The 13607-nt window shown below is 58.6% G+C and overlaps 1 protein-coding gene across 5 annotated transcripts; it reads left to right on the top strand.

The window, feature by feature from the left end:
* The first annotated feature begins 356 nt into the window (after positions 1-356).
* On the top strand, positions 357-12318 carry BBC3 (BCL2 binding component 3). 5 transcript variants are annotated; one of them, XM_003953542.6, is made up of 4 exons: positions 459-597; positions 4681-4969; positions 6375-6565; positions 11226-12318. In XM_003953542.6, exons 2-4 carry the CDS (start codon positions 4696-4698, stop codon positions 11340-11342), a joined length of 582 nt encoding a protein of 193 aa, XP_003953591.2. In that variant the 5' UTR covers positions 459-597; positions 4681-4695; the 3' UTR covers positions 11343-12318. The 5 variants fall into 5 exon arrangements, with proteins under 5 accessions (XP_001168764.2, XP_003953591.2, XP_001168815.1 ...); XM_001168815.7 differs by lacking the exon at positions 459-597 and adding an exon at positions 1914-2187; XM_009435896.5 differs by lacking the exon at positions 459-597 and adding an exon at positions 2706-2899.
* Positions 12319-13607: the final 1289 nt, after the last annotated feature.

Genomic DNA, 13607 nt, shown 5'->3' with positions numbered 1-13607 from the left:
GCGAGACTCTGTCTCAAAAAAAAAAAAAAAAGTAAGATCCATGTAAGTGATGTCATATGTCATAATCCATGGTTTACTCATGACCCACAGTTTGGAAAACACCAGGAAGAAGGAAGGGAGAATGAATAATCGGGGAAAGCGAAAGAGGGGGGAAAGTGAAAGAGGGAGGAAAGCTGAGGAGTTCCCAATGTTGCAAATGGGGAGATTTCATGTGAGATATAGATTACCTGCATCTCTTGGGGGAGCTAAGAGTGTGTACTTGGAGGCAGTCAAGTTTGAGAAGTCTGACATCCTTACTCAGCCAGCCCCACGCTAGGCACTGGAAGGTGAGTCACTCTGGTGAGGCGATTGCGATTGGGTGAGACCCAGTAAGGATGGAAAGTGTAGAGGAGGAGACAGGAGTCCACGGCTTTGGAAAAAGGAAGGACAAAACTCACCAAACCACAGCAGGGCAGGAAGTAACAATGAGAAACTGAAAAAAGAAACGGAATGGAAAGCTATGAGACAGGATGAAATTTGGCATGGGGTCTGCCCAGGCATGTCCATGCCAGGTGCCCAGGGCTGCTTCCGCGACGTGGGTCCCCTGCCAGATTTGTGGTGAGTGCGGCCAGGTGTGCATGCTCCGACGTGTGTGCAGTGGGCCAGTTAGCAAGAAGCTGTCACAGGTGTGACTTTGTGACATGTGTCGGTGGTCAGTTTCTTCTATGTCTGATTTGGTTTGTGTCTCTGAATGTCAGTTTCTTTCATTTTTATTTTTATTTTTATTTTTAAGACGGAGTTTGCTCTTGTTGCCCAGGCTAGAGTGCAATGGCACTATCTCGGCTCACTGCAACCTCCGCCTCCCGGGTTCAAGCAATTCTCCTGCCTCAGCCTCCCAAGTTGCTGGGATTACAGGCATGCGCCACCACGCCCGGCTAATTTTGTATTTTTAGTAGAGATGGGGTTTCATCATGTTGTTCAGGCTGGTCTCGAATTCCTGACCTCAGGCAGTCCACGCACCTTGGCCTCCCAAAGTGCTGGGATTACAGGCGTGAGCCACCGTGTCGGGCGAATGTCAGTTTCTGATAGTTTTAATGTGTTAGCTGTGAAATTGTGTGAGTGCATTTGTGTATGTCCCTGTGAGAGTGTGATTTGGATTTGGCCGTGTATCCAGGTATCCCTGTAACAGGTGTCTGTGTGTATGTGTGTGTCCCCTGTGCCTATCAGCAAGTTTGTGTTTCCTGATAAGCACTCCGCCTATGTCTGTGTGGTTGCACCACCGTGTGTGTGGTGTGGGTGCCTGTTCGGTAGGGTTGTTTGTGAACACAGTTTGTGGGCCCAGGTGTTATCATCAGTGTGGGTGTTTCTGCAACTGTGTGTGGCCCTGTCATTGTGTCCGTCTGCTTGTCCAGGGGACCCTGTTAGTGAGTCTGTGCATTCCGTCTGGGTGTGTGTGTGAGCCCCATCAGTATGTAAGTGTGTGTGCTCATGCCCCTGTCCATGGTGTGGATTTGCGAGACTGTGGCCTTGTGTCTGTGAGTACATCCTCTGGGCTCTGCCTGCACGTGACTTGGTGGACCCTGGAACGCCCGTCGGTCGGTCTGTGTACGCATCGCTGGGGGTGTGGATCTGTGGGTCCCAGTCAGTGTGTGTGTCCGACTGTCCCGGTGTCTGGGCGATCTCCCCACACCCCGCCGCACAGCGCCTGGGTCCTCCTTGCCTTGAGCTAGGCCCTGCCCCGTCCCCGGCTGCAGGGAAACCCCCGGCGCGGAGGTGGGGGGGCGCGGCGCGCGCCTGCAAGTCCTGACTTGTCCGCGGCGGGCGGGCGGGGCCGTAGCGTCACGCGGGGGCGGGGCGTGGGACCCGCCGGGCGGGGGCGGGGCGGGGCGGGGCGGGGCGGCTTTGGAGCGGGCCCGGGATCCGCCGGGCGGCCTGAGACGCGGCGCGAGCCACATGCGAGCGGGCGCCTGGCGGCGGCGGCGGCGGCGGCACCAGCGATCCCAGCAGCGGCCACGACGCGGACGCGCCTGCGGCCCGGGGAGCGGCAGCAGCCACAGCCACAGCAGCCTCCACTGCAGTTAGAGCGGCAGCAGCAGCGACAGCCACAGCAGCAGCCGCCGCGGAGAGCGGCGCTCGGCGGGCGCGCCCTCCTGAAGGAAGCCGCCCGCCCCCCACCGCCGCCCCCTCCGGCGTGTTCATGCCCCCGGGGTGAGTGTGCGCGCCCCGAATCCTCTCCGGCGGCGATCGGCCAGGCCGGGTGGACTCCCTGGAGGAGGTGACAGGAGTGCAGGCGGAGAGCCGTGTGGGCGCCCTGCCTCCCCACACCGCGCCTCTCCAAACCCCGCGAGGGACTCTGGGCCAGGGTCGCCGGGTGAGAGGCGGCTCGGCGTTGGGGCGCCGGTCTGGGCGCACAGGTGCCTCGGCGGTCTGGCGGGTTTGTTTACAAACAATGGGGTGCGGGCTCGGCAGCGCCCCCTGGCGGCCAGTGCGGCCCCGGGGAAGAGGGTCGACCCCCGGGGTGCCCCAGCCCCCAAAGTCCGGGAGGGGCGGGGGGGCGGCACGGAGGGGCGGCCACACCCAGGGCGCGCGCCCGCTGGGGGCGGCGACGGGGGGCGGCTCGCGGGCCGTGGAGTCTGCGGCTCCTGCGGGCGGGGGCTGCGCCCCAGCAACAGCCGGTTATTGGCCCCGCGCTCGCCTGGCGGGCGGGGCGGGCGCACGTGGCGGCGGTGGGGGGGGCTGTGACAGCGGAGGGGGGTGTCTGGGACCGCCGTGGGAGCGCGCGTGTGCGGGGTTGTGGATCTGCAGGTGTCTCGCCTGGGTGTGTGCGCGTGTCTGGCTCCGAGTTTGTGCTGGGTTCTGCAGGGAGTGGTGGTGTCGATCCGGAGGAATGTTGGGGTTTCTGACCCGTCGGGGTGTCTGCGTGAGTCCCCGCGCTTGTTTGTGTGGGGTTCTGTCTGTGGGTGCCCTGCTTGTGGGGTGGGTGGACCTGCGTGTGTTGTCGGTGAGAGTTGTCTGTTTGTGCTGTTCCGGGATGATACTGGGGGTCTGTATTGCCTGCGTGTGCTGGGGTGTGGAGGTTGTAGTGTGCGTGTGTTGCTGGAGTGAGCTGTTTGTGTGTTTATGTGTGTGTCTTGCCCGAGCGTGCGATGTGTGTGATTGTGTCTTGCCTGTGTGTTTCTGTCTTGGCTGAGGCCGTCTCTGTATCTCCGGGGCATGTGTCTTTTGCCCAGCGTTTGTGATGCTGCGCCTGCTAAATGCAAATGTCTGTTTTCTGTCCAGGTGTCTGTGTGAGTTGTCAGGTGTGAGTGTGTGTGTATGTGTGTGGTGGGGGGTTGTTTCAGTCTGGGTTTGGCTTGTGTGTCTGGCATCAGCGTCTGGGATTTGAGGACCCAGGATCTGTGGGGTCTATGCAGTGTAGACGGTGGATGTTGCTGGCAGCCTCTGGATGGGGTTGTCTGAGCCTCTGTGTGTGTGTGTGTGTGTGTTGGGTCTGAGGGGCTTGTCACTGTGATCGGCTGGCTCATGTGTGTCATGTGGGCTGCGTGTGTGTAGTGTTTATGTCAGTCACGTGAGACCAGTGTTTTCTGTGGGTGCGCTAGGTGTGTGTGCTGCTGGGCTGTGTGGGATTAGAGTTAGCTGTAGGGTGTGTGTGTGTGTGTGTTGCTGACAGTTGGTGATGATGTTTGAGGGTTGCGTGAGGAGGGTGGGTTGGTGTCTGGTGGTGTGTTGAGGTCTGATGGCATGTGTCTGTGTGTGCCTGATTTACGTGTGTCCTGAGAGTTGGTGACATGTGGGTGTGTTTTGGGGGTGTTGATGTATGTGTGTCCGCGGGTGTCTGTTTTGTGTTGATATGTGAGTCCAGAGGTGTGCAGGTCTTATGTCTGGAGTGAGTGTGTGTGTGTGGAGAGGGGCATGTTTGGGAACTGAGGCAGTGCCTAGCTTGTGTGTGTGTGTTTGTGTTTGCAAAGGCTGCATTGTGTTTGCATGTGCCCCTGGGCATATCAACAGTGGGTCAGTGTGTGAGACTTTGACAGTTTGGATGTGTGGGGATGGATTGTGCCAGCCAGTGTGCGCAGTATGTAGAGTGCTTATGATGGTCTGTCTGGATGCTCCTGCTTTGGTCGGGGTGTGTGTGTGTGTGTGTGTGTGTGTATTGTGTGTACTGAGTAGTGATGTCCGAGACTGGGGCCATCTCAGTGTTTGTGTGCAAGTGGGAGGTGGGGTGGGCGGTCAGGCTGGCCAGTCCCGTGTGAGTCCTTGTGTGTGTGCTGTGGGGGCCTCGCTGTGCCTCACTGCCCTCCCTGTGTGCCCGTCGCTGTGTTGGGAAAGTTGTCCCCACCAGCCCATGCTGTGAGTCCCAAGTGGAGTGAGTTTGTGTTGTGGGACTGTCACAGCCCTCATACACACACCTGCTAGACCCCTCCATCCGTCCTGTGTGAGCCCTGTCCTTGCTGTGAGAGCCGTCCTGTGCCCCCTGTCCCTCCTGTGTGCCCATCACCGTATGCACGGGAGGCTCTCCAGGCCAGCCAGGACCCGGTGGTGTCATCCCCCGGCTGGGCGTGTCTCTGTGGGGCCATCACCCCCTCCGCATGCACACACACCTCCACTCTTCTCCATCTGGGTCCTAACCCCGGGTAGGCTGGAGGTACAGTGGGCCCTGGTACTTCCCTGCTGACCTGCTCCTCCTCCCGTGTCCCGCAGGCCCCAGGGAGCGCCATGGCCCGCGCACGCCAGGAGGGCAGCTCCCCGGAGCCCGTAGAGGGCCTGGCCCGCGACGGCCCGCGCCCCTTCCCGCTCGGCCGCCTGGTGCCCTCGGCAGTGTCCTGCGGCCTCTGCGAGCCCGGCCTGGCTGCCGCCCCCGCCGCCCCCACCCTGCTGCCCGCTGCCTACCTCTGCGCCCCCACCGCCCCACCCGCCGTCACCGCCGCCCTGGGGGGTCCCCGCTGGCCTGGGGGTCCCCGCAGCCGGCCCCGAGGCCCGCGCCCGGACGGTGAGTGCCCGCCCCGCCCCCGGGGTGATAGGAGCCGGGAAGAGAGAGGGCTGGAGACTCGGAGGAACTGGAGAAGTGGGAGAGGACGGGGGGAGGTGGCGGGCCCAGCCGGGCCACTGGGAGGGTGTGGCCAATGTGGTCTTTGTGTTGCAAGAAGCAGGAAGACGGAGGCTGGGGGTGGAGGGGGAGGTCAAGTGGGAAGTCCCTCCTGGAATCTGACTGCAGTCCCCGAATTGCAGCCCACTGTCTCTTCCGGGCCTGGGGCAACAGCTGCATCCCAGCTCCCCTCCCCCAGTCTGGGTCCTCTAGACCCCCTGGAGGATTCCTGTTGCAGGGAGAGTGGGCCGAGCGGGAGGACTGTCAACTCTGGCCTCTGGGGAGGGGTCCAGAGGCCTTTTGCTTTTATTTGCATCTCTTTGGCCAGGGCTGTCCTCAGCAGTCCCGGCGGAGGAAGGAGAGGGGGAGGGGCCATTGTGTTGGGAAAGTCCCCTCGGGGAGGTGGGGGAGTCTTGGGGAGGGAAGGGTTAAAGGTCCCCTGCCTGATGGGCTGTTAACCCTGTGGTGCCCGTGGAGTCCCATCCCTGCCGGCAGGCGCTGTAGGGAAAGTGTGTCCTGGTTTCCCATCCCCCATCTTGTCCCGGCAGCCCAAGGGGAGCGAGGAAAGAGAAAACTTCCCTAACTCAGTTCCTGGAAGCCCTGGAAGGGGACACCGATTTCAAGGCCAAGGTCACAGATGTGGAAACTGAGGCCCTGGCTGTAGGCCTTAGGGAACCCTCAGGCCAGGACCTGGTGGGACGGGAGGGCAGGAGCCTCCTAGGGCGCTCAGAAGTGGGGGGGGTGGGGGGTGGCAGGAAGGCATCTCCCGCGTCCCAGCCCCCCAGGCCCGCGCTCTGAAGCTGCCACAGTCTCTGGCCTTCTGGTCTCTAGGCCTCTGCCACATCCGGAGGTGTGGCTTCCCTGTGGTTGGACACGAGAGGGCAGGAGACCTGAGGCTTGTGATCTGGGTGGGGTCAGTCACTGTATCCCTGTGTGACCTTGGGATACTCCCTAAGGGCGGGCCTCAGTTTCCCTGCCTGTCACATGGAAAAGGCAAAATGTGGCCCCTTTGGGAAATAGAGGTCGTTAAGCCTGACCACCCCCGGGGTCACCTCTCTGGCCGTCTACCTTCCACACTGACAAGGGCCGTGGGGACGTAGCTGGCCAGACAGGTGACCCCAGAGCGGCGTCCCCAGGTACTTCTTGCTTTCTGGTGCCTGTGGAGGAGAAGCTGAGAAATTGACTCACTAGCGATGGGATCACTAGAAATGAGGCGGGGAGCAGTGGCTGGGAAAGAGGGAAGCAGGCCGAGACACCTCGAGGCCTGGAGGGGTGGTGGGTGCTGACCGCGCCCCTCTGCCTCTCCAAGGTCCTCAGCCCTCGCTCTCGCTGGCGGAGCAGCACCTGGAGTCGCCCGTGCCCAGCGCCCCGGGGGCTCTGGCGGGCGGTCCCACCCAGGCGGCCCCGGGAGTCCGCGGGGAGGAGGAACAGTGGGCCCGGGAGATCGGGGCCCAGCTGCGGCGGATGGCGGACGACCTCAACGCGCAGTACGAGCGGCGGGTGAGTGCTGGGGGTGGGGTAGACGGCAGGTGGGACTTCCCGCCGGAGGAGGGGGCGGCAGGCGGCCCCCGCCAGATGTGCGGCAGCTGCTGCCCTGCGCGGCTGGGTCGCTCCGCGGACAGGCAGGTGGGGGGGTAAGTGGGTGGGGGGGAATCGCGCGCCCGCAGAACCGCCCAAGGACTCCGCGCCGCGGCTGGCATAGCCGGAGCCCGAACCAGGGCCAGGGCCAGGGCCAGGACCGGGGACTAGGCCGCCGAGGAGTAGAGCTGCGCGCCCGTGGCCCGCGGCCGCGGGGACTGAGGGCGGCGCTGGGCGGCGCGGCTCATATATCCCGGGCTATTTATAGCCGGTGAGTCAGCAGCCGCGCCGCGCCCGCCCCCTGCCGTCCCTCTCGCGCGGCCCGCAGCGCCACACAGTTTCCCGGGCGCCGGGGCGGGCCGGGGACCGCAGGGGTGGGCTCGCAGCCCCGCCCCGCGGGAGGCCCCGCCCCCCATCCCCTGGCGCGGCCTCGATTTTTTAAAGCAAGTATTCGAAGCCCACAGCAGAGAATGGGAAATCACAAACATCATGCGCCCACCAGCCAGCTCTGTTCAGTTTGAACATTACACCCGCATTGCTTGCTTATTAAGAAACCAAACAAAACCGCAGAGACGCATGTGGTGAAGCTCCTTACTCTCCCCATCCCTTCCCCCTCCTTGCATCCAAAGGAAATCTCTCGAGTTGGCCTCTCTCAACCCCTGCAGGTGTTGCTTTTACTCCGTATTTACCAGGCCAGAACCAGGGCTTAGAATCATGGGGCATTCTTAGCTTAGCGTATATCACATAGTTCTTGTTTCTCCCCAGAATTCCTTTTTCCCTCAATATTAGGCTTCAGATTCACCATATGGGCAAAAGAGCTTCCATTCATCTATGTTCAGCCAGGCACGGTGGCTCACTCCTGTAATCCCAGCACTTTGGGAGGCGGAGATGGAAGGACGCTTGAGCCCAGGAGTTCCAGACCAGCCTGGGCCACATAATGAGATCCCCGTTGCTACAAAAAATACAAAAATTAGCCGGGTGTGGTGGCGCGGGCCTGTAGTCTCAGCTACTTGGGAGGCTGAGGTGAAAGGGTCCCTTGAGCCAAGGAAGTCGAGGCTGCACTGAGCCATGAAGGGTCACTGAACTCCAGCCTGGGGGACAGAGCAAGACCATCTCAAAAAAGAAACAACAAATACAGCCATTTTCGGCCTGGTGCAGTGGCCCACGCCTGTAATCCCAGCCCTCTGGGAGGCGGAGGCAAGTGGATCACTTGAGGTTGGGAGTTTGAGACCAGTCTGGCCAACATGGTGAAACCTCGTCTCTACTAAAAATACAAAAATTAAGGCCGGGCGTGGTGGCTCATGCCTGTAATCCCAGCACTTTGGGAGGCTGAGGAGGGTGCATCACCTGAGGTCCGGAGTTCGAGACGAGCCTGACCAACATGAAGAAACCCCGTCTCTACTAAAAATACAAAATTAGCTGGGCATGGTGGCGCATGCCTGTAATCTCAGCTACTCGGGAGGCTGAGGCAGGATAATTGCTTGAAACCGGGAGGCAGAGGTTGCGGTGAGCCGAGATCGTGCCATTGCACTCCAGCCTGGGCAACAACAGCGAAAATCTGTCTCAAAAAAAAAAAAAAAAAGAAACAAAAAGTAGCTGAGCATGGTGGCACACGCCAGTAATCCCAGCTACTTGGGAGACTGAGGCAGGAGAATCTCTTGAACCCAGGAGGTGGAGGTTGCAGTGAGCCGAGATCAGGAGATCATGCCACTGCACTCCAGCCTGGAGGATAGAATGAAACTCTGTCTCAAAAAAAGAAAAAAAAAAGTCATTTTCACTGCTACATAGTATTCTGTTGGATAAACATAGTATCCTTATTCATTTTCTCATTGATGGATATTTAGGATAGATACGTATTTTTATTTTATGTTTAGAGACAGGGTCTCACTGTCTCCCAGGCTGGAGTGCCGTGGTTCAATCACAGCTCCCTGCAGCCTCCAACTCCTGGGTTTAAGGGATCCTCCCGCCTCAGCCTCCCAAGTAGCTGGGACCACAGGCAGTTCCACCATGCCTGGCTAATTTTTATTTTTATTTTTTGTAGAGATCAGGTCTTTCTGTGTTACCCAGGCTGGTCTCAAACTCCTGGCCTCAAGTGATCCTCCTGCCTTGGCCTCCCAAAGTGCTGGAATTATGGGTCTGAGCTACCTCACTCAGACTATTTTTAAATATATTTCAGATTTTATTTTATTTATTTATTTTTTGAGACAGAGTTTCGCTCTTGCTGCCCAGGTTGGAGTGCAATGGTGCAATCTCGGCCCATTGCAACCTTCACCTCCCGGGTTCAAGTGATTCTCCTGCCTCAGCCTCCCAAGTAGCTGAGATTACAGATGCCTGCCACCATGCCCAGCTAATTTTTGTATTTTTAGTAGAGACGGGGTTTCACTCTGTTGACCAGGCTGATCTTGAATTCCCGACCTCAGGTGATCCACCCACCTCGGCCTTCCAAAGTGCTGGGATTACAGGTGTGAGCCACTGCGCCCGGCCATTATTTATTGCCTTTTTTCCTCTCCCAATCATGCATATTTCCGGGTGTGCTCTTGTGTTTCTAGAGTAGGTACCTGGGTGGTCTGCCCACCATCCACCTTACTAGGTGATTGCTAGCTTTCTCACCAGGTGGCACCCACAGCAGTGTGACAGTGGTGGGTTTTGTAACTTACGCCAATCCGATGTGCCCCCTTTGCCACCATCTCCTGGCCCCAAGAGTTGCTAGGGAGTGTTGAGGAGGCTGGGCTGGTACCAGGCGACTCACTACCAGGTAGCATGAGGACGATGAGGATCATTTAATCTTCTGTAAAGTGAGTTTCTCCTTCCCCTGCACCTGAAGGAAAGGAGGTTAGGTGGTCCCCACTTAGCAGAGAGCCTGCCTGTGGAGCTACAGGGAGTGGCAGAGGATTGCAGCTCTCTGTACACTTTAAAAAAAATTTTTTTTTGACACGGAGTCTTGCTCTGTTGCCCAGGCTGGAGTGCAGTGGTGCAGTCTCGGCTCACTGCAACCTCCACCTCCCGGGTTCAAGCGATTCTCCTGCCTTGGCCTCCCGAGTAGCTGGGAATACAGGTGCGTGCCACCAGGCCCAGCTAATTTTTGTTGTTTTAGTAGAGACGGGGTTTCCCCATGGTGGCCAGGCTGGTCTTGAACTCCTGACCTCAGGTGATCCACCTGCCTTGGCCTCCCAAAGTGCTGGGATTACAGGCGTGAGCCACCTTGCCCAGCCATTTTTTTTTTTTTTGAGATGGAGTCTCGCTCTGTCACCCAGGCTGGAGTGCAGTGGCGCCATCTCGGCTCACCGCAAGCTCCACCTACCGGGTTCACGCCATTCTCCTGCCTCAGCCTCCCGAGTAGCTGGGACTACAGGCGCCCACCACCACACCCGGCTAATTTTTTTGTATTTTTAGTAGAGATGGGGTTTCACTGTGTTGCCAGGATGATCTCGATCTCCTGACCTCATAATCCACCCGCCTCGGCCTCCCAAAGTGCTGGGATTACAGGCGTGAGCCACCGCACCCGGCCTGTTTTTTTTTTTTTTTTTTTTTTTTTTGAGACAGAGTTTTGCTCTTGCCCAGGCTGGAGTGCAATGGCACGATCTCGGCTCACCGCAACCTCCACTTCCCAGGTTCAAGCGATTCTCCTGCCTCAGCCTTCCCAAGTAGCTGGGATTACAGACATGCGCCACCAAGTCCGGCTAATTTTGTATTTTTAGTAGAGAAGGGGTTTCTCCATGTAGGTCAGGCTGGTCTCAAACTCCGACCTCAGGTGATCCGCCTACCTCAGCCTCCCAAAGTGCTGAGATTACAGGCATGAGCTACCGCGCCCGGCCTGTATTTTTAATAGAGACGGGGTTCCACCATGTTGGCCACACTGGTCTCAAACTCCTGACCTTAGGTGATCCTCCCGCCTTGGCCTCTCAAAGTGCTGGGATTACAGCTATAAGTCACTGCGCCGGGCCTCTGTACTCTTTTTTAGTATTGCCTTTAATTTTTACCAGTCGGGAGCCTTTCCTAGGACCTAGCCTCCTGCCTGCCCACTTCCTAGGATGTTGGAGCTGAGAGGGTCCTAGAGACCACCTTGTTTTCATCCTGCCACTGGAGAGAGGGCAGGGGTTTCACTCGGCGTTGCCTAGAGGTACTTCTGTTGAAGCCTCTGCAATGGGGGGGGTGAACTCTTCCCAGTTCTCCTCCTTCCACAGATTGTTCTAGAACTGCCAAGACTGTGGGCACCCTGCTCCTTTCTCCTCATCTTGCCAGCCCTGCAGGGAGGGGCAGGATAGGTTGCAGTCCATCCTTCAGCCCCTTGGGGGATGTCTTTCTCAAATGTACAACAGAGACGCAGTCACAGCTAACGTGCCACGCACTCGCTTGGTGCCCAGCTCTCTGCTGAAGGCATTCCGTGTTTGTCCTCTGCCTCCAGGTCTCATGTCCTGGATGAGGATGTGACCTCCGAGACATGGACATTAGCCCAGGCCGGGGGAGGAGCTGGAATAGGGTGGGCGAGACTGTCGCCTCGCTGCCCCTGCAGCTGACCATCCCCACTCCCATCACCATACTCAGTCCCCTGCTAACTGCCCCTTCTCTCTCTTTTCCCCAGAGACAAGAGGAGCAGCAGCGGCACCGCCCCTCGCCCTGGAGGGTCCTGTACAATCTCATCATGGGACTCCTGCCCTTACCCAGGGGCCACAGAGCCCCCGAGATGGAGCCCAATTAGGTGCCTGCACCCGCCCGGTGGACGTCAGGGACTCGGGGGGCAGGCCCCTCCCACCTCCTGACACCCTGGCCAGCGCGGGGGACTTTCTCTGCACCATGTAGCATACTGGACTCCCAGCCCTGCCTGTCCCGGGGGCGGGCCGGGGCAGCCACTCCAGCCCCAGCCCAGCCTGGGGTGCACTGACAGAGATGCGGACTCCTGGGTCCCTGGCCAAGAAGCCAGGAGAGGGAGGGCTGATGGACTCAGCATCGGAAGGTGGCGGTGACCGAGGGGGTGGGGACTGAGCCGCCCGCCTCTGCCGCCCACCACCATCTCAGGAAAGGCTGTTGTGCTGGTGCCCGTTCCAGCTGCAGGGGTGACACGGGGCGGGGGGCTCTCCTCTCGGTGCTCCTTCACTCTGGGCCTGGCCTCAGGCCCCTGGTGCTTCCCCCCCTCCTCCTGGGAGGGGGCCCGTGAAGAGCAAATGAGCCAAACGTGACCACTAGCCTCCTGGAGCCAGAGAGTGGGGCTCGTTTGCCGGTTGCTCCAGCCCGGCGCCCAGCCATCTTCCCTGAGCCAGCCGGCGGGTGGTGGGCATGCCTGCCTCACCTTCATCAGGGGGTGGCCAGGAGGGGCCCAGACTGTGAATCCTGTGCTCTGCCCGTGACCGCCCCCCGCCCCATCAATCCCATTGCATAGGTTTAGAGAGAGCACGTGTGACCACTGGCATTCATTTGGGGGGTGGGAGATTTTGGCTGAAGCCGCCCCAGCCTTAGTCCCCAGGGCCAAGCGCTGGGGGGAAGACGGGGAGTCAGGGAGGGGGGGAAATCTCGGAAGAGGGAGGAGTCTGGGAGTGGGGAGGGATGGCCCAGCCTGTAAGATACTGTATATGTGCTGCTGTAGATACCGGAATGAATTTTCTGTACATGTTTGGTTAATTTTTTTTGTACATGATTTTTGTATGTTTCCTTTTCAATAAAATCAGATTGGAACAGTGGATACTCTCTCTGCTTGCCTTCCCTGCAGCGTGGCCTTGGAGAGGCTTCTGATCGGGGGCTCTGCTCTGTGAGCCCTGCTTGTGAGTGGGTGGGAGAGGTGGGCCCTGGCAGTTGTGGCTCCATCAGAAGAAAGGCTAAGGGGCCTGGGCTCCTCCAGACCGGGACGCTCCTAGCCTTCATCATCCCCATTCCCGGTAAAAGTGAAGCTTGGCCTGGTGCCATGGCTCATGCCTGTAATCCCAGCACTTTGAGAGGCCGAGGTGGGTAGATCTTTGAACCCAGGAGTTCAAGACCATCCTGGGCAACACGATGAAACTCCGTCTCTACAAAAATAAAATAAAAAAATTAGCCAGGCATGGTGGTGTGTGTCTGTAGTCCCAGCTACTCAGGAGCCTGAGGCAGGAGGATCACTTGAGCCCAGGAATTGGAGGCTGCAGTGAGCGATGATCAAGCCACTGCACTCAAGCTTGGGTGACAGGGTGAGACCCTGTCTCAAAAACGAAATAAAAAGAAGTGAAGTCCCCATGAGGTGTTGTAGGGGCGCTTGATATTTAATGGATGAGTGAATGACCTGTAACATATTCAGAGGCACCACTGTGACAAGTGCTTGGGATAGAGTCATGAGACAGACCTCGTTTCTGCCCTCACAGAGACAGAAAGGGACATCTGGCCTTGCACTGTGATCAGCCGTAGGCTGCCTCTCCAGCTGGAGGAGCACCTGGAGCGAAGATCACAGTGAGTCTCCGCACACTGCCCTGAGGCCTGACCAGGCTGGTCATAAGTGGCTGTGTTGAGTAAATGTAGAAAGGGTTGCTCCTACAGCCATCTTCTGCAAACAGGGCCATGGCCACACACTGCCCTTGAGCCCTTTCCCTGTGCTGATACCTGACTGGCAGAGACCTCAATGAGAAGCAGGGAGGTAGGCAGATCACCTGAGGTCAGGAGATCGAGACGAGCCTGACCAACATGGCGAAACCCCGTCTCTATTAAAAATACAAAAATTAGCTGAGTGTGGTAGCGAGTGTCTGTAATCCCAGCTACTGAAGAGGCTGAAGCAGGAGAATTGCTTGAACCTAGGAGATAGAGGTTACAGCGAGCCAAGATCCTGCCATTGCATTCTAGCCTAGGTGACAGAGCAAGACCCTGTCTGGAAGGAAGGAAGGAAGGGCATAATCCCAACACTTTGGGAGGCCAAGGTGGGCGAATCACCTGAGATCAGGAGTTCGAGACCAGCCTGGCCAACATGGTGAAACCTTGTCTCTACTAAAAATACAAAAATTAGCCAGGC

Source organism: Pan troglodytes, chromosome 20 (genome assembly GCF_028858775.2).
Source record: "Pan troglodytes isolate AG18354 chromosome 20, NHGRI_mPanTro3-v2.0_pri, whole genome shotgun sequence".
Classification (NCBI taxonomy): domain Eukaryota; kingdom Metazoa; phylum Chordata; class Mammalia; order Primates; family Hominidae; genus Pan; species Pan troglodytes.
The sequence above is the reverse complement of the archived record's forward strand: the minus strand, read 5'-3'. Positions and strand labels throughout refer to the sequence as shown.